General features: G+C 49.3%; 1 protein-coding gene across 6 annotated transcripts in view; it reads left to right on the forward strand.

The window, feature by feature from the left end:
• The window catches only part of TACC2 (transforming acidic coiled-coil containing protein 2), a 207,658-nt gene that overhangs the window by 20,000 nt on the left and 166,087 nt on the right, over positions 1-21,571 (forward strand). For all 6 annotated transcript variants that reach the window (XM_029932718.1, XM_029932722.1, XM_029932719.1 and 3 more), the window contains exons 3-4: positions 3,900-3,959; positions 18,645-18,757. In XM_029932718.1, the coding sequence (XP_029788578.1) occupies positions 3,900-3,959; positions 18,645-18,757 (173 nt within the window). The remainder of the gene's footprint in view (positions 1-3,899; positions 3,960-18,644; positions 18,758-21,571) is intronic.

The following is a 21,571-nucleotide window of genomic DNA, read 5'->3' on the forward strand; positions in this document are numbered from 1 at the left end:
ATTTTGTGTTCAAATCCATGATCCATTTTGCATTTTTGTGTAAGGTGTGAGATCTAGGTTGAAGTTCATTTTCTGGTTTTGTTCTGTTTTGTTTTGCCGATGAATGTCCATCTCTCCGGGACCATGTGTTGAAAACACTGTTTTTTGTCCATTAAACTGCCTTCACACCTTTGTCAAAAACCAGTTGGTCATATTTGTGGGGGTCTATTTCTGGGTTCTCTTTTCTATTCCATCGGTCGACTCTTCTGCTGGTACCACACCGTCTTGATTACTGCTGCTATGTAGTAAGTCCCGTCCCACTTGACTATTTTTCAAAATTGTTTTAGCTATTCAAGACTTAAAGCTTTCCATATGATTTTTAGAATAAGCTTGTCTAGGTCTAAGAATACCTTAGTGGGATTTTGATATGGATTACATTAAACCTATAGATATACTGGAGAAATCGATATCTTTACTATGATGAACCTTCCAATCTGTGAACACACACAAGTGCTTCTCTATTTATATATAGCCTTATTGATTTCTTTATCATAATGTCATAAATTTCAGCATGTAGATCCTATATATATGTTCAGTTTACAACTAAGTATTTCATTTTATTTGCAGTGATTATAAATAGTGTTTTCATTTTGGTTTCCACACATTCATTGTCAGTGTATTGATTTTTTGTGTGTTGATCTTGTATCCTATGACCTTGCTGAACTCACTTGTTATTTCCAAAAGGCTTTTTGTAGATTTCTTGGGATTTTCTATGTAGACAGTCATGGTACTCTTTTCAATTCTGTATGCTTTTTACTTCTTTTTCTTGACTTATTACTGTGGCTAGGAATTCCAAAACTATGTTAACTGGAAGTCTGAGTGGACATTTTCACCTCATTCCCAATTGTAGGGGGAAAGCATTTAATCTTTCCCTGTTAAGTAAGATATTAGTTCCAAGTTTTTATAAATTTTCTTTTTTTAAAAAGCTCTATCTATCTATCTATCTATTTATCCATCCATCCATCTATCTATTAAGTAAGCTCTAGGCCCAATGTGGGGTTTGAACTCATGATGCTAAGGTCAAGAATTGCATGCTCTACTGACTAAGCCAGCCAGGGACCCCTATAAATTCTCTTTATCAAGTTAAGTAAGCTCCCCGCTCTTCCTAATTTACTGAGGAATTTTATCATAAGTAGGGATTGGATTTTTTCAGATCCTTTTTTCTTTATCAATTGATGTAGCCATATGATCTTTCTTCTTTGGGCTGTTGCTATATTAGTTTACATTGGTTAATTTTTGAAAGTTGAACCAATCTTGCATACCTGGAATTAATCCTGCTTGGTCATAGTGTATAATTATTTTTAAAGACTGTCAGACTTTATTTGTGAGGATCTTTGTATCTAAATTCATGATAAATACTGCTTGTTAGTTTTCCTTTTTAGCTGGTTTTGGTATCATACTAAAACTAATCTCATAAAATGAGTTGGGGAGTGCTTTCTCCACTTCTATTTTCTAGAAGAGATTGTGTAAAGAAACTATGACTTTTCAAATGTTGACAACTAGTTTGAATTATTTTTATACACTGTGAGTCCAAAGGATGCTTCTGCTGGCTGGAGTTGGCTCCTGTTCTATCTCTTTGTGGTCTCTAACTTCAGGAAATGTTCCATCTTGCATTTAATTAATTAATTAATTAATTAATGCTTATTTAGTTTTGAGAGAGAACAAAAACAGGTGTGAAATTGTGTGGAGGGCCAGAGAGAGAGGGAGAGAGAGAATCCTAAGCAGGCTCTACACTGCAAGCACAGAGCCTGGCTTGAGGCTTGATCCCACAAACTGTGAGATCATGGCCCAAGCTGAAATTAAGAGTCAGATGTTCAACTGACCGAGTCCCCCCATGTGCCCCAAACTCCAGCACATTTGTCAATGGCTGAAGGCAGGTTTGGTATCACATCTCCAGAGTGGATGTGCTACTGGTGGCTAGCAGAGGTCAGGGATGCTGCTAAGTGCTCTCCATGCACAGAGATCGCCCCAACAACAAAGAATCATTCTTCTCAAAATGTCCAAGGTCCCAAGGTTGAGAAAACCTAGAAGAGAAGAATTTTTGTCTTACCTGCTTTAAGAGAACTCCTTGGGGCAGTGGTTGAACATCTCTAATCCAAGATGAATTTCTACATGAATACAGGCAAGTTTGCGTTTACTAAAGTACACTGTCCAGAATTGAGGGCTGGTTTCCTGAGAATCGACTCATAAAAATGGAATTTCTAGGTCAAATAAAAGGTGTTTTCAAAATTCTTGCTCTAGATCTGGATCTTTTCCAGAAAGGTGATGTCAATTTATACGTTTCTCATCAGGTCCATCTCATTACATCCTTGCAAGAGATGAGTCTATTTCAGTGTTTCAGATCTTCTCACCTCCTGCTGGCCCCAAGCCCTGTTCTCCTTCCTTGGTTCCCTCCTGGGTCACATCTCCAGCCTCGGCCACACATGACTCAGTAGGGCATGTGGAGCTGCTTTTAGGATTCCAGGGCCAGAACGAGTGAGGGTTGCCTCCCACAGAGAAACAAGTGGAAATAAAGCACAAGTATATTTGGCTACAGGAATCAGGGCTCCCCCGTGGGGCTGGTGTTCCAGACTCATCTTTCCACTGTCTCCTGGTGTCTGTCCCTGAATGATCCATGGTCACCCCATGTTCCTCAGACCTGAGTTAAGCTTGCCCTCCCTGACCCTCTGCTCCTTCTGAATCCCCAGTCCCGGGTACCATGACCTACCCTACTATCCAAGACAGAAATCTGGGGGTCAGCATTGACTCCACTCACCCTCACTCTCTGCATTTAATAAATCACTCTATGATTAATAATTAACAAGTTAATGGTCTGGTCATTTAGCCTTTTAAATTTCGGTCTAATAGAGGACTATTTTGGGTTGCAAGAGACAGACCCCTCTCTCCAGTGAGTGTAGGTGAAGAAGGATTATTTGGCTCTTGGGACTAGGAGCCAGAAAGAGGGTCTAGCTGCAGTAGTCGCTGAGTCCGGAGGTTCGGAAGAGGACGGTGGAGATCTCCCTTCTCTGGATCTTGCACTGCTTTCCTCCATGGTGCCTGAGTGCTGAGGAACGTCCCCCCTGGCCTGCAGAAACAACACAAAACAAAATGAAACAAAACAAAACGCACCACCGGCTGCTCTAGGCATCCAGGTGCCTTCTTGTTAGTGATCCAGACTCTCAATCAGCACCATCTAAGGACTGGCCCTGATGGGCTCACGCGCCCTGTCTGGGATCAATCCGTGCACCACCGGATGTGAACCCCCTGATTAGCCGGCCCGAGCCACGCACCCACCCCCGTAGGGGAAAGGTGAGCCCAGGCTGATGACGGATCCATCATTACCACTCAGAGCACTTCCTCAAAAGACAAAAATATGCCACATGTCCAAGGTGTGCTAGTTTTGCCCCCCCCCATCACGCCCTATTACCTCACACCTGGATCAGTCCCGACAGCTCCCAACTAGCTTGTCTGCCTCCACACTCCCCTCCTCCCCTCCCATCTGTGGCCCCAGGCCTCTCCCAGAGGCTCTTTCTCTGTGAAGAGCCACTTGGAGGTTTCAGCCTTTTGCTTACAAGTGACCTTTTAGAAGGGAGACTCGGGTCTGAAGGAACCTCTTGTTTTCACAGATTAAAGACCGGCCGAGTCACCAAGGCAAAGAATGAGAACAGGCCTGCCCAGTCCCCTCCCTTGCCTTCTCCCTACACCCTCAGGCTGCAGGTGCCTTTCCCTCTGTTGATGAATGTTCCGTGGTAGCCACGGGCAGGGCGGGAGTACACCCAGAAGGTCAGGCCCGGAACAGAGACCAGCGAGACTGGCCCTGTGGTGCTGGGGGGTCTTGTTCTCTGCAGCCCATCCTAATGGCGGGACTCCTTTGCTTTCAGCAGGAGAACTCGGGCTTGCATAACGTCATCCTGTGGCCGCCACACCCTGAGCCCTCGCAGGTACCGGCAAGTGTGCTGTGCGTGGTCCGCTTCTTGCCCCCCTTCCTGACATCTCGGTGTTTGCAGACTTGGCGTGTGGCATGCTCCCTTACATTTTTAGCTCTTCTCCTCCTTCTCCCATTGCTTCCTTTCATCTACCTCAAGCGGGTGGTAAAACACAGTCGAATCTGCAATACATGTTTGACTATTTTTAAATGTTTATTTATTTTTGAAAAAGAAAAAGAGAGAACGAGTGGGGGGGGGCAGAGAGAGAGAAGGAGACACACAATCCGAAGCGGGCTCTAGGCTCTGAGCCATCAGCACAGAGCCTGATGCAGGGCTCCAACCCACAAACCTTGGGATCATGACCTGAGCCGAAATTGGATGCTTAACCGACTAAGCCACCTGGGTGCCTCTGCAATGCGTGTTTAGATTTTTTAAGATAACATTGCGGTGATCTATGCTGTGAGATGCCGAATGAGGCGTCTGTTCTCCGTGTAACGCGGATGCTGGGAGCCAACACTAGCCTTCCACATTCTTCGGCTTTGCGTTCCCTTGTCCTGGAGCGTGGCTTTTACGGAGTGGTGGTTCTGTCGTCACCACCAGTGGGCAAAACTGGTGTGTTTAAAAAAAAAAGGTTGCATTCTGAATCAGTTGTCAGTGTCGTGTGCACGTGGCTGAATCTCAGAAGTTTAGCCCTGGCTGAAGTGTTTGACATCCACGGAGGAGGAGGGCAAATTAGGGGCTCTGCATCCATTTCAAGGAGATTTTTCCTGGAGAGAATGCCAGGCAAGGTTGGTGTGTGCCTGTGGGCGTGGTCAGGGTGAGGCAATAAAATGCCAGCCGCTCTGAACTCCCATCCCGTGTGGGGAGGAGTGTTAGGCCCGGAGGCGGAGGGTTTCCAGCTTTAACAAAATGGCCGCCGCGACCCGGAGGGAGGCTGGCAGGTCGGCGTGGAGGGCTTGCTCCTGTGCACGCTCCACCAGACAGGGGTGCTGTTACTGCAAACCGACCTCTGTACTCTGGAACTGAAACAACATGAAGACAGAGTTTGGGGATAAAAGGGAATGGGAGTTTTTATTACTTTGCCAGGTCAAAGAGGCTGCTGTAGGCTAATGCCTTCAAGACTGCAGACCTGCCTGGAATAAAGGGCTGAGGGGGTTTGTAGAAAAACAGAGGATCTGGGCAGTTTCATTGGGAATGAGGTACTTGCTGCCATGTCCGTGAGGTGGCACTGGCCACCCAAATCTCGCCACTGAAGTCGTCAGATGCCAGTGTGGATATTGAGTTCCCGGAAGGAAGGATTCTATGCAAAAACAAGTGAAGCAGATGGGGAGGCTTCAAGAATGAGGAAGAGAAAGATGTGTTGCATCTAAAGTCAAGTCTTGCTGGAGCACGAGTGTGTTCATCTTCATTTGCGTTCATCTTTACGTTCCTAGAGCAGTTGCAGATCTGAGGTTGTGACATAACGTGACCGTCTGGGTGGAGCGCGGTGGAGCCTTGCCCACGTGCGATTTCACCTGGTCCTCATCAAAATCCCGCGAGGTGGGCAGGCCCAGGCTGCTCACTCTTGCTTTGCGGACAAAGAAGCAGGCTCCAAGCCTAATCATTGCGGGGCATCTGGGTGAGTGCAGAGCGGGATTAGAACCCTGGTCTCCAGGGCGTCACAAAGAATGGCGGATCAGAGGTTTTTGCACTGAGTTCTAAGGTCCAGCTCTGGCCTTTCCACAGCACCTTGCTCCTGAGCTTGAGATTCCAGGGACAGGCTCCCTGATGTGGACACAATTTTTCACTGACTCAGGGAACAATATTTTGAACCCTGTGCTGGGTGGCTGGCCCCGGTGTAGACTCTGTGCATCAGACAAACCACACCTCTGCCTCCTAGGACTGACAGCCAGCTGGGAGTTAGAAAACAAGTGAGTGGGCAAACAGACACGCCAACAAGTAGACAAAACACAGTGTTTCTTTAAAAGACTTTATCAAGTGCCTATTGTTTCCCAGGCAGGATTCTAGCGCTTGAGATCAGCAGTGAATAATTCTGTCATATTCGACTCTGGTGCAGTTTCCTTTCCACAGGGAAAAACAGATAATGAATTAGCAGGCAAATAAACTCCTGATAAATATTCCAGTGGTAACGGGAGTCGGGAGCTAATTTGTGTTATTGTGGTCAAGTATACATACTATAAAATTTACCATCTCAATCATTAAAATTTTTTAAATTAGTTATTTATTTAAGAAAGATTACAAGAGCATGAGCAGGGAGAGGGCAGAGCGAAAAAGAGAGAGAATCATAAGCAGGCTCCCTGCCCAGCACAGAGCCCGATGTGGGGCTTGAGCCCATGACCTTGGTATCATGACCTAAGCTGACATCAAGAATCGGATGCTCAGCTGACTGAGTCACCCAAGTGGCCCATCCCTCCCAACCATTGTTGAGTGGACAGTGGACAGTTCGGTGGTTTTAAGCACATTACATTGTTGTGCAACTGCCCCCACCATCCAACTCCAGAAAGTCTTCATCTCTCCAAACTGAAATTGCATTAAACAAGAGCACATTCCCCTCTCCACTCCCAGCCCTTGGCAACCCCCATTTTACTTTCTGTCTCTATCAACTTGACTATACTCAGTACCTCTTATAAGTGTAACCATACAATATCTGTCCTTTACTGACCGATTTATTTCACCGTAATACAATCCCTTCAAGGTTCATCCATGATGCAGCCTGTGTGAGAATTTCCTTTCTCTTTAGGGCCGCATAGTATTTCATTATATATATTCTACATCCTATTTATCCATACATCTATTGATGGATGCTTGACAATGCTGGTATAAACATGGGTGTACAAATGTGTTTGAGTCCCTGCTTTCAATTCTTTGGGATATGTGTACAAAAGTTGAATTGCTGGATCATATGCTAATGCTGTGTTTAATTTTTTGAAAACCACCAAACTTTTCCACAGCAGCTGCACTGTTTTATATTCCCACCAACAGTGCATGTGGGCTCTAATTTCCCCACAGCCTTGCCTCTTCTTGTTATTCTTTTTGGGGTTTGCTTTTGCAGTGGCCACCCTAGTGGGTGACAAGTGCTGTCTCACTGGTTAAAGGCTCTGTTTGATAAGTGGTCAGAGGAGCTCTCTCTGCAGAGACCTGATGTGCCGAGAAGGCAGCCATGTAAAGTTCTGGAAAAGGAACGTTCCGGAAAAGGGAATAGCAACTGCGGCATGTCTGGGAAGGATGAGCTTGTTGTATTTTGAGATCAGCAAAGAAGCCCCGTGTGGCTGGGGGAGAGGGGGTAGGATTGGGGCAAGATGTGAGACCAGGGAGGTGGGCGAGGGTAAGTCTTGTAGCTCATTATCAGCTTTCTAACTGGGATGCAAACCACCAGATTTCAACAGAGGAGTGACAGTACCTGATTTGAGATTTTAAAAAATGTTTATTTATTTATTTTGTTAGAGAGAGGGAGAGAGAATCCCAAGCAGGCTCCATGCTGCTAGCGCAGAGCCCAATGCAGAACTCAATCCCACGAACCATGAGATCATGACCTGAACCAAAATCAAGAGTCAGATCCTTAACTGACTGAGCCACCCAGGTACCTCTGATCTGAGATTTTAAAAAAGAGCTTGGTGGTTGCCATGGAGAGAATGGTCTTTAAGGGGCAGAAGGCAGAAAACGAGGAGACTCACTAGTTAGGAGGCCACTGGGAAAGGGACTCAGGACTAATCCCTGAGGTGTCTTTCAATATTTAGATGTGAGCCCAAGGAAAAAGGGAGGAGTCTGTGAAGGAGTTGTAGCCAAAGGCAAGATAATGGGGAAACAGGGAGGCCATCAGATACTCCTGAGAAATCCAGGAGCAGACACCTGCCCACTGTCTTGGCAATATGGGGTCCACAGATGAGAGGGAAACCTCATATTGCCCTGAAGATCCTTGATAAGCACTTCCAGTGGAGTGATGGGGGTGCAGTTTGGGTGGGAGAGGGCTGAAGCAGGAACTGAAGATAAGGAAGAGGAAGTAGAGAGAGGGGTATACGTAATGCAGTAACTTTTTCTGGGAAAGGGAGCAGAGCATTGGGATAGCAGCTAGCAGAGAGTGTTGTATGAAAGTTTAAAGACGGAAGATCCTAGATGCCGGCATGCTGGTGGGCATGAGGGAGAGAGGTGGATGGAGGGTGGGTGATGGGTGGGTGAACCAAAGGAAGGCTGACCTTGACTGATGAGAGGCACTGGGATTGGAGCAGATGTGGGCTCACATCAGGGCTCCCTCTGCCATTGTGGACGGTGGGGAGGAGATGGAAGATGGGCGTGTTGAGATGGGGGAGGGGAGGGCAGGCGGCTCTCCTCTGACGGCCGATTGGGGTGCACACACCTTGGAGAGTGGGGTCAGATGAGGCAGGGGGTGTCCTGAACTGCACGGGACTTGGGGGACAGCAGGTGCCTGGGGAGACCGGACCCTCACGCGGCCACCGAGACAAGCAGCAATGTGAAGCATGGAAGGGCCTCTCCACGTAGTCTCTTGGCAGCGGGCCAGCCGGTTATCCTTTTTTTTAAGTAGTTTATTGTCACATTGGTTTCCATACAACACCCAGTGCTCTTCCCCACAAGTGCCCTCCTCCATCACCGCCACCTCTTTTCCCTTCCCCCCTTCCCCTTCAACCCTCAGTTCATTTTCAGCATTCAATAGTCAAAGTTTTGCGTCCCTCTCTCTCCCCAACTCTCTTTCCCTCTTCCCCTCCCCCTGGTCCTCCATTAGGTTTCTCCTGGTCTCCTGTTAGACCTATGAGGGCAAACATATGGTATCTGTCCTTCTCCTCCAGACTTATTTCACTAAGCAGGACACCCTCGAGGTCCATCCACTTTCCTACAAATGGCCATATTTCATTCTTTCTCATTGCCATATAGTACTCCATTGTGTATATATACCACATCTTCTTGATCCACTCATCAGGTGATGGACATTTAGGCTCTTTCCATCTGTTGGCTATTGTTGACAGTGCTGCTATGAACATTGGGGTACGTGTGCTCCTATGCATCAGCACTTCTGTATCCCTTGGGTAAATCCCTAGCAGTGCTATTGCTGGGTCATAGGGGAGTTCTATGGATAGTTTTTTGAGGAACCTCCACACTGTCTTCCAGAGCGGCTGCACCAGGTTACATTCCCACCAGCAGTGCAGGCGGGTGCCCGTCTCTCCACGCCCTCGCCAGCATCTATACTTTCCTGATTTGTTCGTTTTAGCCGCTCTCACTCCAGTCAGTTATCTTAACGACTTTTGCTTTTGAAACTTTTTGGCAACAACTGGTTGTGGATCTGGTCAATGTTAACTCAAGAAGTCAAGCTTAATAGCATCACCACGGTCCTATACCTGGATCCCGCCGACTTCTTTGATTCACACAAACCCTATTTAAACTCTGAAATTTAGGAATATGGCCTGGGTCCCTCCGCCTCCCCCCAATTCCCCCACTGTGGTCCCAAGAGAGGAGAAGCCATTGGTGGGGAAAGCTCACACATGCAGGCTGGACCGACCCTACCCATATATTGAAGGTTCCTCCTCTTGAACTAAGGCCTCTGGGCTCCAGACCAGCCCCGTGTGGCTGCCTGCAGTGTCCTAGTTGTCACTCCGGCTTCCTCCCTCCCATGACTGCCTCACTGAGGCCTCGGGACAGGCAGGGTGATCTCAGAGAGCACAGGGCAGCCCTGTCCCTCACGTGCACTGCTGTGACCCACACTCAGACCCGAGGCCTCCTTTCCTGCAGGCATGCTGGTTGGGAATGAAGAGAAACCACACATATAACCACAGTGATGGAGGGTCACTGGCACGGGGGCGGAGGGCACAGTCCAGCCAGGGGTGAGCAGAAGGTTGAACACCGAGCCAAGCGGAGCCTGCGCTGTCCCTGGGAGTGTCGTGGCCCTAGCGTGTGCGTCCCTCTTAGGGACAGAGGCGGAGATGGCACTGTGACAAGAGCAGTCAGTCCTGCTGGGGTTTCCTGGGTCAGGATCTGCATAGAGGGATTGACGGTGAAATCCGAGTCTCCGGGGAAAGTGAGCCCCACTTGGTCGGCACTCCGCACTCCGTTTGCTTCTGGGAGCTCCGAGCATGTGGATTCCGGAGGGGGAGGATGGCCCTCAACCCACCTGCATTATGAGCACCTTCTGGATTCTTCTTGGGCTCGTCATGATGACGTTAATGGCTCTGACAATGTGAGGAGGGAGAGGAGATCATGTATTCTATTGTTGTAATGGCCTTTCTTAAAAATATATGATCATTTTAAAAAATCCTTTCTTGAGAGAGAGAGACATAGAGAGAGTGGGGGAGGGGCAGAGAGAGAAGGACACAGAGAGAATCCCAAGCAGGCTCCTCACTGTCAGCACAGAGTCCGATGTGGGGCTCAAACTCATGAACCATGAGACCATGACCTGAGCTGAAACCAAAGGTTGGATGCTTAATTGATTGAACCTCCCAGGTGCTCCTAAAAAATCCTTTTTATTTAAAAAAATTTTTTTAAATGTTTGTTTATTTTTGAGAGAGACAGAGACAGCACAAGCAGGGGAAGATCAGAGAGAGAGGGAGACAGAATCTGAAGCAGGCTCCAGGCTCTGAGCTGTCCGCACAGAACCCGACGCAGGGCTCAAACTCAGAACAGTGAAATCATGACTTGAGCCAAAGTCAGATGCCTAACGAACTGAGCCACCCAGGCACCCCAGCCTAAAAAACACTTTTATTTTATTTTTTTTAATTTTTAAAAAATGTTCATTCCCTTTTTGAGAGAAAGAGAGACAGAGCGCAAGTGGGAGGTGGGGAGCAGCAGAGAGGGAGGGAGACACAGAATCTGAAGCGGGCTCCAGGCTCCGAGCTGTCAGCACAGAGCCCGTCGCGGGGCTCAAACCCACCAACTGAGAGATCATGACCCGAGCTGAAGTTGGCTGCTTAACCAACTGACCCACCCAGGGGCCCCAACTTGAAGAAACCCTTTTAAGCAATTTCATCATCTGAATGTTTCGTAGTTTGAGTCCCAGAGAAAAATGATTTTCAACTATAGAAGCTGAGATCAATGCTATGAAGCAAGAAGACAGGTGCAGAGCCGCCTGACCCTGGGTGTCAGGGGAGGTCTCCCCAGGGCACTGCAGTTGGAGCTCAGAGCTGAGGGAGGAGCAGGAAATAGAAGGGACTCAGAGGGCTCAGAGGAGGTCGTTGTGCATGTTGCCCCCAGCCCGGGCCTCACTGGGGCCACTCCCCCCCCTCCTTCCTGGCTCCGTGACCAAGAGGCAGCGTGGGCCTGAAGTTTGTTCCTGAAGGTGACCTCAGCCCGTGGCCTCGGGTCCTGGGATTCCCCCACATCCAAGAAACAGAGGACCAGGAGGATGGGAGACCCCGTGCTACGTGGTGACCCTGGGGTCTGGGGCCACCCAGAAACGGGACCAAGCATGTCCCTGCAGCCTGAGGTTAGCTGTGGCTCCGGCACTGTGTGATGATTGTTTTTGCTTAATAGATAAATGACCCGTAAGTATGTGCATGTATTGCTTAAAGGGACAAACGCTCAGGGCCCCAAGTTTAACTTGGGAAGGTGGTTTCTTTCTCTCCCGTGGGACCTCAGGAGCTCACCATCCTGAGAGTCTCAAATTAGCCCAGAAGAAATAGCGTTTTCTGATATTCTACAGGCGGCATCTGGGACAGTTTCCCTGCATTTAATGAGAAAGAAATTAAAGGAAGAGATGCTGAACCAGGTGAACTCGAGTCCCTAGCAGGGCTTGCTCCTCCACTGTGACTGCCTGCTGCCGCTGTCTCTTCTCCTAGGGACCCGCTCGGCTCGGTGCTAATGCTCACCGGAGCATTTGTGAGCTGCGTGGCTCCCGGTTTGGGCCAGATGCATCCTCTGAAGAATTGGATTAACTGTTTCAGCTCCAGGCTGCAATAGCCCCTGGGCTCTTAGTTAATGAGGCGAGAGCCCGTTTCTTCTTTGTAAATACAGTAACTACCATGTATGAGTGTCTTCTGTGGTCTAGCCTTAGGTAAGGGGCTTCTCGTGTCTTACGCTATTTAACCTTGAAAACCCTGTAATTATGATCCCCACTTTCTGGATATGGTACCAGAGGCACAGATTCCAGCTAAGAAGCAGTGAAGTTTGGCTTTTAACCAAGCGTGGCTTCCTGCGCCCTAACTCTTGAGTCCGGCTTCAGGCTGCTCTCCCTTGAAAAGGAGCAAATGGGGGGATTCTAGAAGGGGCAAAACATAGGGCTTATGCCTACATCAAAGTATAGCTGAGTAAATGTCATAGGACACGACAGGCTGCCCTGACGCACCCCACTCTTTGAAGGCAGAGACTCTCCTCCATTCGTGCAGCCTTTTGGCATAGCGACAAGATTCTCCCATCAGCCACTGCGGCAGGCAGGCCAGGGAGCGTGGTCCCCATTTTATAGATGGAGAAACAGACCCCAAGACAGTTAATGATTTGGGTTTTCTAAGCTGGTCTAGGCTTCTTTAAATTACCTTGCTCCTAAAGTAGAAAACCCACCCAAGATCTCACTATTGGGCCGTGTTTTTGAAATCCCAAAGGTTTTTCTTTGCCCACAGACTAAAAATGTCAGAACATGTCAGCTCAAGCATCTTGGAGGCGCCTAGGGTGGTTTTCGTTTTTGTTTTTGTTTTTGCTTCAGGGTAGCTCTTACCATGTTGACCTCGCTGTTCAATGCTTTGGGGGAAAGGAAGATAGATATTGTTCACCAACGGTGCATCTCTCACTCGCTGTGAGGTTCGGGACTGCGCGTGTGTTGGTTTGTTTTCCCAATTAAACTTTTTATTTGGGAATTTTTCAGGTCTCCAGAAAAGTTGCAAAGAGAGTACAGAATTCCCACTTTACTTTTCCCCCGGCTTCCGCTAAAATTAACGTCTGGTGCCATGTCGTGTTTGCTCTCCAGTGTCTACCCAGAACCTAGATCCAAGCCTTCGAGACGCCAGGCGGAGGTAGCAAAATACCACTGCAGACGTGACCCTCGTTCCCCCCACCTCTTGAGGGTAGAGTGGGGCTTCAGAGCCAGCCAGCCCTCTCAGACCCCAAAGCTTGTTCGCGTTTTCTCTCATATCATGTTGGAAAACATGCCCCAAGGCCTCCCCCTTCTTGGCCTGACAAAGTCAGGTGCTCGGTGAAGCTCAAGGCCAGGGCGACCTCAGCTCCCGGGGTGGTGGGCCACTTGAATCTTGCGTTTTTTGCCCTGGAGGTGAGGAAGATGTTTGGGATGATCCAGCAGAACTGGCCAGAGCATTTGCCTTCCCTGGGCAGGGCGCCGGCCCAGGCCAGAACATGTGTCCTCCATATTTGGCCGCCTGGCCATTGTTTCTGAAATCCGATCCCTAGTGCCATGGGGATGACCTTTGGTCTACTTCCCAGCATTCACCTGCAGTCACACTGCTCCCAAGAAGTTTGCTCAACAAGTGGGCGAGCTGGCAAGACACTCGGTCATGATCTAACTGGGTTAATTAAGCCTCCTTCCTGGCACGGCCAGTAAACCCAGAAGGGAGAGCATTTAAGAGGTAAGGTCAGGGGGTTTTCTTTTTTTTTAAGTGTCAGACACTTCAGCTCTCGATAAAGCCTAGTTTTTAGACCTAGAAAGCTGCTGCGCCTGCTTGGAGATGGCTTTGAAATAGACCCAGGGCTCTGGAATATTCTGGAGCCAAAGAAAGGCTGTTTGTTTATTCAAGCAGTGGCAGCAGAGGAAAGATTTGAAGAAGCAGCTTGACAAGGCGGTTTGTCCTGTGGAGGACTGCCAGTTTTCCTGCCCGGCCTGCTGTTTGGAAGAGCGAGGGAAACTTTAGACGTGCCTACCATTCGCGGTGACACCCGTTGACACAGCACAGCCCGCGCAGGCCCGTAAGCAGCAGGACTTGGGGTCGCTGCCGGGAGCACTGAAGGGGGGTCAGAGGTGCTGGAGGACATGTGGCAGAAGAGTGAGCCCCACGGGCTGAGTGTGCCTCCCCTGGTTTGCAGATGCGCCCACTCGACTAGACGGGAATCTGTTTTTCATACGTCCAACAAATATTTATGAAGTGTCTCTGTGGGCCAGGTGCTATTCTGGGCTTCCGTACCGCGTTACTCATAAACGTCCAGTTGTTTTAGCCACTTGGTGCGTGGCAGGACGCTGGCAGGGATCATAGGCAAGTATGTCCATGTCTGGTGAGGCAACGTAAGGTAGGGTTGCAGAGCACAGGCTGGGGCTGGGTCTTGGCTCCATCCCTTTCAGGCTGTGTGACCTTGTGCAAGTGGCTTAGCCTCTCTGTGCTAGGTGTTCTCATCTGTAAAATAGGGTCGTTGTGAGGACTGAATGAGTTTAAACAGGTAAAGCGTTTAGGAGAACAGAACTTGGCACACAGGAAGTGTTTATAGTAATAAGCTGGCTGTTATTGTTATAGCAGAAAAGGGGCTATGTCGGAGTTGGGTGTTTCTGTTATTGTGGAAGGAGCGGGGACTTCAGGGAAGAAGTTCTGGCCAAGCTGCTTAACAACCTGTCATCTGAGAAATGGGAAACATAGTTTTCCCTTCCTGTTTAGCTCACAGGGGTTTTGTAAGAATCTGATGGAGGTCGAAGCACTTTGAAGAGTGCAATGTAAACAACAACAACAACAGGGCGCCTGAAAGGGTCAGTCGGTTGATCACTGGACTTCGGCTCAGGTCATGATCTTGTGGTTTATGAGTTCGAGCCCCGCATCGGGCTCTGTGCTGACAGCTCAGAGCCTGGAGCCTGCTTCGGATTCTGTGTCTCCCTCTCTCTGCCCCTCTCTTACTCATGCTCTGTCTCTCCCCATCTCTCAAAACTAAATAAACATTAATTTTTTTTTTTTTAAGAAAAGTGCAATGTGTCTTTCCATTGATAGCGCTGGTGCCTTTATTTCAAGTCCATGCAGCTATGTTGTATCTGGAGAGACAGGGGGTTCTTGCAGATTAGCTTTCTATCAGGAGAGGGATGGGGCCAAAAAGCCAGAAAGACAGATCCTTTTTTTCTGCTTTAAAGACGAATTTGAGCCCTTGTTATATTTCCTGTGCCTGAGGAAGGTAACACGTGGTCCCTTATGCCCCTCAGTCAGAGCAGAGATCTGTCCCCTTACACCATCTGTTGTTTGCATCTGTCTGGGCTGTTAGACATCAGTGTCTTTCCAGAATTACTTTACAGTAACCTTGATCATGGAGTAAAGAGCAGCAGATTTCTCTGTTAAATTAATTGCAGAATAAGTCACCGCCGATAATGTGAAAGGCAAGCCTGGCGGCAGACCGTGTTTGGAGCTGAGACCCAGGTTGCAGTCGGACAAGGAGGAACTGGGTTACAGTTTTAGAAATTCAGGACTCAGATGAAAATGTCACTCCCTCTGTATTATTCTTGAGTTATCATGGTAAGAAATTTTAACTCATGCATCCAAAAGCAGTGGTCTTAGATAGATAAAGAACATTCTAGAAGGGTTAGGAACACTTGGGAGTCTGGGTTTACAGTGATTTAAGGTTTGAACTGTCTTGATACTATCCAGTAGGGATGATTGCCCTCTGGTTCACAGATCAGGAGACTGAGGCCAGGAGGCAGGTTGGAGCCGGGCTGTAAGTCAAGCCAGCAGGGAGGTCAGCAGCCCTTTTTTTGGGCAAGGGATCCGCCCCAGCTCGCTCTACCTCCCTCAGCACTTCCCCACTAAAGGGCTAGAACAAAAATACCTTTTCGTGGCAGTGGGGTCAGAGAAATGGGTCCATCTAGACTCCACTGCTGTGAGAACTTGGCCAAATACTTACCCTCTGCAAACCTCCGCTCTAGAACAAGGACATGAATAGCACTTCCCTCTTGGGGCGGTTGTACAGATTCAATGACACGGTTCATGGAGACTGCTGGCCCAGTGCCCGGTACTTAGTAAGTGCTCACTAAACAGGAGTTATTGTTACCATTATTTCCCCAACGTTCGGTTCCAGCAAAAGTGAATGGAGATTTCCTAATTGTAGTATCAGGTTGGCACTAGAATGTGCAGCCCCTGAGAGCTGAAGCATCTTTCATATCTTGCCTTTGGACACAAGTAGGCGAACAAAGCAGCCAACAGCTAAGACTCGTCCCTTAGCTGGGGGAAACAGAGCCAAAGCTGACTTGCTTCTCAGGCTGTGTATGAAGGTCAAAGACACCACCCACCCAACAGAAGATTCAGGGTCTCCAGAAGACCCCAGGTTCAGATTGCACAGATGATTTGCACCCAAATATCCCACAGAAGCTCCAAAACTGATGGACAACAGCCCGCCTAGAGGTTGATAGAGGTTGTTGGGTGAGATCCTCCCTTCCTGGAAGGACGGGTCTCCCCCTTGGGTGGCCCAGTGTTTACACCTCTGTGGTCACAGCACGGGGGTCTGTCTCCCTAGACTGTGAGCAGCTCTAGGGAAGAGATGGAATCTCATTGGTTCCTGTAGCCCCCACGCCCAGCATCGGTCTGGTGCATGGCAGGGTTTTCATGAACGCATCTCAGATAATTGAATGAATCAACAAATCGGCAAATACTTTCTGGAAGGTCTGGGTGAAAGCAGATATTTAACAAATGATTTGGCTGCATCAGTGTCCAGGGTCACAATTGGTCAATTGGTGGGCTTAGGAGAGGACTTTTGTATTTCCAGTTGGTTTTTGTTGAGCAGGGCTGGGCTGGGTCTCACCCCTGAGGGGTGAGAGAAGATTTCTGGTAGGAACAAGGAGCGGGCAGCCACAGGGAGCCCTGGAAAGTCTGGAGAAACCCTTCTTGCCTGTGTCCTGGTGCCTCAGACCTGGGGTTCACAGAGCTCAGTTTCTTCAAACACCCAACAAGCCACGTGCCTGGGTCTGAGATCAGCCACTAGAGAAAAGGGAAGCTGTTTCAAATTCACGTGAAGGCACTGTCTGCTTACAGCCCACGTCTGGTCAGAGCACCGCCACCTTCCAATTTTCGCGAAGGCGCCCCTGCTCCCACCAACCCCTAACCAGGCGAGGGGCTGCCCAGCCCTGTGAACTTGAATCACCTGTCAGATTGCAGCACACTGAAAAGAAATGAGGTCTTGTGCTAACTGCCATCAGGCGTGTGCTCCATGGAGCCCTGGCTCTATGATATGACCACAGGGGACATGTGAACAGTGGGTCTTGACGTGTGGTCAAGAAACTCTGGGAAACTGAGTTGGAGTCCAATATGTCATTTTACCACAGGACTTCTTAGACCTTTCCATAGGTGCTTTTTTTTGAGAGGGAGAGAGAGAGAGTTCAAGGGGAGAGACAGAGAGGGAGAGAGAATCTCAAGCAAGCTCCATGCTGGGCATGTGGCCCCTCTCAGGGGTGGATTGCATGACCATGAGATCATGACTTGAGCCGGATCAAGAGTCAGAGGCTTAACCTACTGAGCCACCCAGGTGCCCTTGTACTGTAGATTTCTTTAAAAAAAACTTTTTTGGTGTGCACCTGGTGGCTCAGTAGGCTAAGCGTCTGACTTCGGCTCAGGTCATGATCTCACGGTTCGTGGGTTCTAGCCCCGCGTGGGGCTCTGTGCTGACAGCTAGGAGCCTGGAGCCTGCTTCAGATCCTGGGACTCCGTCTCTCTCTGACCCTCCCCTGCTCTCGCTGTCTCTCTCTCTCTCAAAGATAAATAAAAATATTTTAAAAATTAAGAAAATTTTTTAAATGTTTATTTTTTTAGAGAGAGAGACAGAACACTAGCAGGAAAGGGCGGGGCAAGAGAGGGACACAGAATCCAAAGCAGCCTCCAGGCTCTGAGGTAGCTGTCAGCACAGAGCCCAACACGGGGCTGGAACCCACGAGCCATGAGATCATGACCTGAGCCCAAGTCGGATGCTTAACTGACTGAGCCACCCAGGCACCCCTAAATTGAGTTTTTAAAAACCTCTCATCTCTTTCTGTCCTGTGATTTGGAATTTGGACTGTCCTTTATTTTTCTGGATCTCGGTTTTAAAAATTGATTACCCAGCAGATGCACTTATTGTAGATGTGAAGGAAAAAGCAACCACCTCTCAGATCGATTAGGGCCTCGGACGGGTGGCCCCAGGTTTCCAAGGGCTCATCATTTTCTTTCTTATTGTTCAATGCTTCCCCGCAGGTTTCTGGCTGAATCTGGTTCACAAAGCCATGGAGGGGAGGGGAAACACGTCTTCCATGTAGGTGGTACCACACAGCAGTTAGGCACTTTAAGATCTCAGAGCAGACATCCTCGCTTTCTCTAGGGGAGCAGATGGCCCCCAAAGGCTGGTACGTGTCCCCAGGCTTGGCTTCTTACTAGCACAGGCATCCTGGGGCGCCTGTGTGGCTCAGTTGGTTAAGCATCTGACTCTTGATCTCGTGGCTTCGTGAGTTGGAGCCCCGCATCAGGCTTTGCACTGACAGTGCAGGGCCTGCTTGGGATTCTGTCTCTCACCGGCTCTCTCTGCCCCTCCCCCACTTGCGCTGCCTCTTTCTCTCTCAAAATCTCAACACAAATGAATAAACTTAAAAAAGTAGACAGTCATCCTCCTCAGCCGGAATCTCGTGTGTAACTTTGTTTCTCCTCCTTCGGACGTGAGCAGGAGCTCCCCATGTGTGTCGCCGTGTCGCTCCGGGCCAGCACACTTGCTGAGCCAGACGATAAAGCAAATGGACAACCTGGTGCTCCAACACGCGGCCAGCGGCCATTGGAGAAATGCTTTGTGTCTTCAGAGACTCCTGTTTGACTTCTCCAATTTCTCTTTCTTCTGGCTCAGAGAACTCCGTCCGCTCGGAGTCCAGGGTCTGTGCAACCCCCCGGGAGCGGTCACAACACAGAAGGGGACCTGGAGGAGAAGTCCGGAGGCGGGGACCGTGGAGGCTTGTGCAGGTAGGAGCCAGGTTTGGAGGACTGACCCGGCCCCCGCTGTGGCCAGCTCACTGCCTGCCTAGCATTCGCTTTGCTCCGTGTGCTTTGGAAACTTTACCCTAAAACCCGTGACATGGTCCTCAGTGGGGAGATGGGCAAAGCTGTGGCTCATAGACTGCTCTGTGACCGCCATGTGACTGCCTTGACCTGCATGGTTAGAGAATCAGTACGTTTTTCTGCCCAATGAAACCGGCAATTATAGGTTTCCAGCAAGACTCCAGGCTGTTTATCTTCCTTATCAGAGCTTAAAAAGATAAGGCTACAAAGGCCTTATCAGGGGCATCTGAGTGGGGATCCACATTCCAGCATGGTAGACCATGAGGGCACCTGACCATGAGGCAGGATTCAAAAACTAGTACCTAAAAGTGCCCAGTACCCTTAGTCCCAGAGAGGCTGGTGGATGAACTCCAGAAATTAAGAAGGCCACACAGGTGCAGGGGAAAAAGGCCAGTGTGGGTGTGGCCCGTGGGTCAGTGGCTCCTCCTTATGACCCAGCGTGGGTCCTGACTTTCCTGCTATGGTTGATGGGAAGAAGCCCAAAGGACTCTTCTCATGCCGCATTTGTCACCCACGGTTTTGGGGGCGTTCACAAGCAGAGGGCCAGCAGATGTGAACAGTCAGTCCCCAGAACTGCCTTGGGACAGAAGCCCTGCAGGCAGTTAATAACTGTGGAGGGTTGGGTGCGTGATCTGGTACAGTTCGTGATCTGGTAAAGTCAGTGGTGGGTTCAGTGCATGACCTTCCTGAACAACGGGGAGCCCAGCTTCCGGGAGGCTAGAATTACTGGTCTTGAAGCAATAAATCAACAGGAGCTTCAAGGACCAAAAATAAACTATTGAAGGGTAGACACCACCCCTTTCCCAATCAGGGGCAGTAGACGATGAAATCTGAGGTCACAAATGTTTCTCGGCATCTTTTTACCAAAGTTTAAGCTTTAAACTATGGAGGGTCATGGGTGAGTAAGAGTGACCCCTGGTGGCAGGATTTCCACGCTGGGCTGGTATCACTTTCTTGGGGGGCTCTGGCTATGGGGTTTCCAGAGGAGCCACTTGGAACCTCTTAAACTGAACATTAGATTTATTTAGGAAAATGGTGGATCAGAGTGTTCTTTTTTGCTGAGGGAATCAGCATATGCTTGAACAGCACCTCTGACCCCTGTTTCCTACAAAAGGGAGCCCTCCTTTGCCTCCTTGACCCCCTTGGCTGTTCCGTTTTCACGAACTTTGTATCAGGATAACTGGGCAGAGATTTTAATATCTGGCTCTAAGGTCACCAGATGACCTGTGTGAATTAGTCCTAGGTGATCATGAAACTAACGGATAGATTCATCTCTTCTGGAATTCTACACAAAGGAAACTCCTGTAGGCTGAGATCCAAGGTCCAGCTCTTCCCTCCCCTCCCCTCCCTCGTGTGGTTCCGGAACCTCTCAAGAGGCATGGGAATATTTGGGGCCTGGGTCCCAGCGACCCTGAAGAGTAACAGCTGCTCAGAAGGCTTTTGTTTCTTGTTCCTCAGCTTTAGTCAATTATTATTTTTCCCTTGAAGGATTGTTTCTCACTGTCATGTGACTTGAGCATAAAAGAGATGACTTCCAGGAGCAAAGCCCAAGAGGGCCACGTCCTGTTCACAATTAGAAACATCGATTCTCCTCCATTAATGCTGAGTGTCTGTGGTGAGGGCCCTGGCCTAACTAACCGCAAACTCCCCAGAGGTGAGGGGGCTCCTGGAGTCAGGCCGTCAGCAGGGAGGGGGGCGAGAGCCGGCACCATGGGCACACACGGCCCTCGGCATCCACAGCGATGATGATAACAGCATTTCGTGTTCATTTCGCAGATGGCCGAAGGCTCTGTGTGCACAGAGTCAACTTTTATTTTCTTTAAATCAATTCATTTCCGACTCCCGAGTCCTTACTCTGCCAGGCTGGTGGGAACGCCCGAGTCAGCCATCCCTGAAGGTCCCCTCCCCCCACCTGGTGGAGTGGGGCCATCGCCTGTCCCCTCACTGCTGTGGTGCCCTCCGGCCCAGGCCACGCGGTCCCTCAGGCCCTAGGACTGGGCTGCTTGCATAGCATTCCTGGCACCAGGGAATCTTTGGTGAGGCTGGGAGCCCCCCGGCCATTCCCGTCGGTTCTCCGTGATTCTGAGGACACGGTCAGGGAGCAGGGAGGGACGCCCAGACATTCGTCACTTTCTAAGACTTTCCTCTGCTTTCTTGTTTTCCTCAAATGCATTTATCTCTCCCTTTGCCTCGTCGGACAGTCAGCATTTTCTCTTCACAGGCGAGATGATAGGTTTTTACAAAAGACTGAAGAAGCCATTGGCTTTATACTGTGTTTTCTCACTGGAAAAACTCCAGAGAGAAAACAGAAAGGCCTGCAGCGGTTCCCACTGGACCTGGAGCCAAGAGAAGAATGTGGGGGGAAAGGCACGCATTAACAGTGCCTCACGTCCCTCTGCACAGCGTTCTCTCCACTCTACAGATGGGGAAACTGAGGCTTAGAACTCTATGTCATCTAGGATTTAGTATAGAAAGTCCATTGTTTCTCCCTTGAGGGTCTTCTCCCCTCTGAATGATACAAGGATGCGGCTCATACATTCCCCCAAAGGGGTTAAGTGTTTCATCCGACTGAGTCACATCAACTCAACTGCCTTGCTTCCCCTTTGCCACATGGTGTCGCTGTTGTCACTTCGCCCCGCGTTCGTCAAACCTCTGTGGAGGCCGGGAGGCACCTCCCTGTGCAGTCCCTGCCTCGGGGGGGGGGGGGGGGGGGGGGGG

This window comes from Suricata suricatta, chromosome 2, assembly GCF_006229205.1.
Source record: "Suricata suricatta isolate VVHF042 chromosome 2, meerkat_22Aug2017_6uvM2_HiC, whole genome shotgun sequence".
Taxonomy (NCBI): Eukaryota; Metazoa; Chordata; class Mammalia; order Carnivora; family Herpestidae; genus Suricata; species Suricata suricatta.